Source organism: Ranitomeya imitator, chromosome 4 (assembly GCF_032444005.1).
Source record: "Ranitomeya imitator isolate aRanImi1 chromosome 4, aRanImi1.pri, whole genome shotgun sequence".
Lineage (NCBI taxonomy): Eukaryota > Metazoa > Chordata > Amphibia > Anura > Dendrobatidae > Ranitomeya > Ranitomeya imitator.
In genome coordinates, this window is record NC_091285.1 from 711,339,735 (window position 1) to 711,343,710 (window position 3,976).

The 3,976-nt window shown below is 38.2% G+C and overlaps 1 protein-coding gene across 1 annotated transcript; it reads right to left on the reverse strand.

Annotated features, from left to right (window-relative positions):
* Positions 1-2,365: 2,365 nt before the first annotated feature.
* Positions 2,366-3,468, reverse strand: LOC138674874 (olfactory receptor 5P81-like). Its single transcript, XM_069762695.1, has one exon. The coding sequence runs from the start codon at positions 3,329-3,331 to the stop codon at positions 2,366-2,368; it is 966 nt and encodes a 321-aa protein (XP_069618796.1). The 5' UTR covers positions 3,332-3,468.
* Positions 3,469-3,976: the final 508 nt, after the last annotated feature.

Here is a 3,976-nt window from a genome sequence, read left to right on the forward strand (position 1 = left end):
ATGTTCAAGATAATTATAAAATAAACAGGGATTAAATAAGAAAAGGTACAACTCACATGTTCTCAGTTCATATCAGTTCAGGCAACCAGGCTAGTGGGGGGTTTCCATCTGTCCCAGTGCATTAGAACAGCTCTTCAGGCCAGACTCACATGTCCTTCCAGCAGCAGACTGACTGCTGGGATCTGGCCAGACAGTTATAGCTGCAGCCTGTGACATCCCAGAAAGGGGTTGGATCACCTCGTCCCTCCTACCTCTTCAGTTAACTAACTTTACCCTAACTTTTATCTAATGTCTGTAACTCCGCTACAGAACATGTCAGAGACATAACAAACTCAGCATTCATCTCATATTAACATTGGCATTCTAATGAGATCAAATATGTCATATACGGGATGCATACTTACAGAGAAATCCCTACTTTTCTACCTGATGGAGTTAGAAGCTCATTTTTAGAGTGATGGATAGATCCACCGAGGGAGATTAAGAATATGCATTTTCCTGTTCCTATCTTAATTGGTTTACCTAATATCTTACAAAAAAAGAACAAAGGACTTTCATGGATTCTGGGAGCTTCTAGACAGTTCCTGCTGGAGGAAGATTCTAGCCTAGTCGTAAAAATTCCTTTAGGAGGGGCAGGAGGGGTTTGGGAGCTGAAAGTCAGGAATTTGCAAGAAGCCATAAAAGCTCTCCTACTCACACATTCACAAGGCAAGCTAAACACAGAGTGAAGGGGAGGTCGCCGCCCACCCTATGTGTGCTGGCAGCGAAACTAAACTTATATGATATTTCATACAATATCGTGACAGAACAGTTGACACGGGGGTCAGTGGGTGATCTAGTCCACTGGCTCGAGTCATCGTGGACCAGGGAGCATCCTACTGAATGCCCACTCTCTTCACTGTGGGTATAATACTACTCAGACAACACAAGGTGAGGGTAAAACAGTGTGGCAATAATTTATTGAACCACTAACAAACAAAAACTTATAGAACAGTCCCAGCAACTACCCAAGATGGTGCAAATTACAGTCTCACCCTTCAGCTGACTCACCAAGATAACAGCAGCTGTGAATTCAGAGCTTCAAGGGCCGTTTACTCCATCTGTGACACACACAGAGAGGAGGTAACGACAACCTTAGGAAGGTGATCGAGAGCAGTCTAATAATGTACGAGGCCAGGTGACCTGATTGTCCCAACCAGGATTCTCCAAATGTCTTTGAGGGTTTAGTCATGGTCAAAGAAGCAGCTCTCTACATTTTTAGTTGGAGCCATGATGCCATAGTTACTGTAATGAGCAGTCTCTCTAAACACAGTGAGATCCTCCATATTATAGTTCACAACTTCTCATTCAGGCATTCCTACACAGGCTGGGGGGAAGGTGGAAGGAGGCCATCCATCACTGCTGGAGTGTGCAAACAAAATGCATAGATTGTCCTTCATATTTGCAGAACACCAATGGGTCATCAACATATTAACAAACATTGTTCACATATTGTGCAAAGATAGTAGAACAATACTAGGACTGCAATACTAGGACAGATACAATAGCTAATCAACAGCCAGTCCACAAATGGCAGCCACTGAACATTAATTCAATTGACAATAAGAGTCAACATTACTTCTCACATGAACTCTAGCTCATGTTCCTGGGTCTACTGACATAACACATCTGGATAATTCCGAATTAATGCTGTGTCGTCACAATATGTAACAAAAGAAATGTCAACGTGTTCCTCTATCCATTGTTAGAATGCAAATTATGTTTCCGGCAAGCAAGTTTAAGCCAAATATAGAAATAAAAAATGTTTGCACCACTCAAATTGAAGAAATCCAGTATTTTCCTTTCAATCCAAAGAAAGATGTGTTGTACTATCTGGAAAGTTGCCGATACACTGCATGTCAGTAAGTCTCTGCATGTTGAAGCTAGAAATGAATAAATCTGCTAAATTAAAAATTTAGGAGATTCAATTGAATTTGGTTTGGAAACAGGATTCACAACTTTATTATATGTGAAATAAAGGTGCCTGAAGGCCATTAATAGTCATTACCTAAGTGTTATCTGTCCTAGTGCAGAATCGGTAGGAGCGCTGGCCATGTGATGGGTGAAGACGGCATATTATTTTATTATTTTATTATTTTTATGTCTTCCAAGTGCTAATATGTTGATCAGCCAGAAGCCATTTTGCTGAATTCAAAGGAATCAAATCAGAAAAATAGTGGATTGTGACCTATCCATTTTTCTGTGAAATTTCAATCAAATTGAATTTGCTTTTAGTTAATCAACTAATCTCTAGTTGAAACACAACTTCTAATGGATTGAAAACAATGCTTTGGAAAATGATTTGAGTCATAGTTGAATGAGGCCTTCACGTATTACCACTGAGCTGAACATTTAAACTCATTTTGTTTAAATATACATATCTCATCTTTTGCATAGCTCTCCTAATCTCATTGTTCCTCAGACTGTAGATAATGGGATTAATCAATGGTGTCACCACTAAATACAACAGGGATCTGTATTTGTTGGTATTGGATGAACTCTCATCAGATGGCGTAATGTAGACTGCGATTAGGGTGCCGTAATATGCACATACTGTGGTCAGGTGGGAGCTACATGTGGAGAAGGCTTTTCTTCTACCATAAGAAATGTTAAGGATTGTAAAGAAAATGCAACAGTAGGTTACAATAATAAAAACAAATGGTAAAAAAAGCGTAAAGATGCAATAAACAACGTCTTGCAACATTACAATGGAAATGTCTGAAGTGGCCAATTCCAGTAAGGGACCAAGGTCACAAAAGAAATGATCTATGTAATTCAAGCCACAGAAGTTAAACTGAATATAAACAAGGAACTCGCTAGAAATGAGCACAATCATCAAAAACCAGGCTCCCATAACAAGTCGAAGGCAAAGATCCAGACTTATTAGTGAGGAATATCGTAACGGATGACAAATGGCCAAATACCGATCATAAGACATAATGGCAATGATGAAACATTGAACAGAGCAAAATATACCAACAAAATAAAGCTGTGTCAGACAACCCCAAAGGGACAAAACTCCTTCCTCAACAAACATAATGTCTAACATCATGGGGACAACACTGGTGGTCAGTAAAACATCTGCTATGGATAAATGCTTCAGAAAAAAATACATTGGAGTTTTGAGTTGGTCAATGATGGTCACTAGAAGGATAATGAGAAGATTTCCTCCCAGTATACATATGTAACTCAGGGTAAGCAGAAGGAATAGAAGAGGTTTGTATTCGGAAAGACTTTGGAATCCAAGAAGACGTATCTGAGTGACTTGTGTCTGATTCTCCTCACACATCATTAATATATCAATAAGTGTCCAAGAATTATTTTCTCCTAAAAATTAAGAGTATTTATTGAAGTTCAGGTATCAAGTCTGGGAATGTAGCCCACTAAAAACAAGTAGTGATGGTTTTCATTATTAGAGGAGGCTCAATAAAATTGTGGGATATTTTCATCTGTGAAATGATATCTTCGCATTGTTGGCTCTTCTGATGTAAAGGCGAAATGTTCCAGACGTTCGCGTCTTTTATAGTCTCAGGAAAACATAGGAAATGCCCACTGGACCCCGATAATCACCCTCAAGTGAATGTTCTAAACAAAAGAGACCAGATGTTTAAATGAATTGATAATTATCTTACCTCCAGAGAATGTTGGTATAAAAGCTTTCATGTTTTGTATTCTAAATACCCACAATGTGTAAACTTACAAAAATATAAAGTACTTTACTATATATATAATGCAGTGAGATAGTTTTAGCAGGAAATAGCAGTTAAAAATAATTTTAAAATTAGAAGTGTTAAAAGTTTATTTTTGTCAAATAGCAAGATGCAAAGAAAAATATAAATCAAATTAATTTTTGATGCTACCAACCTTTGGCTTCCAAACATGATCAAAGCATTAATTCTTCTAAGGACATTTACACAGAGTTCTTGAAGGAAGTTGG

Excerpts from the sequence above, each read along its gene's own strand:
- LOC138674874 (XM_069762695.1), bottom strand. The coding sequence starts at position 3,331 with ATGATGTGTGAGGAGAATCAGACACAAGTCACTCAGATACGTCTTCTT.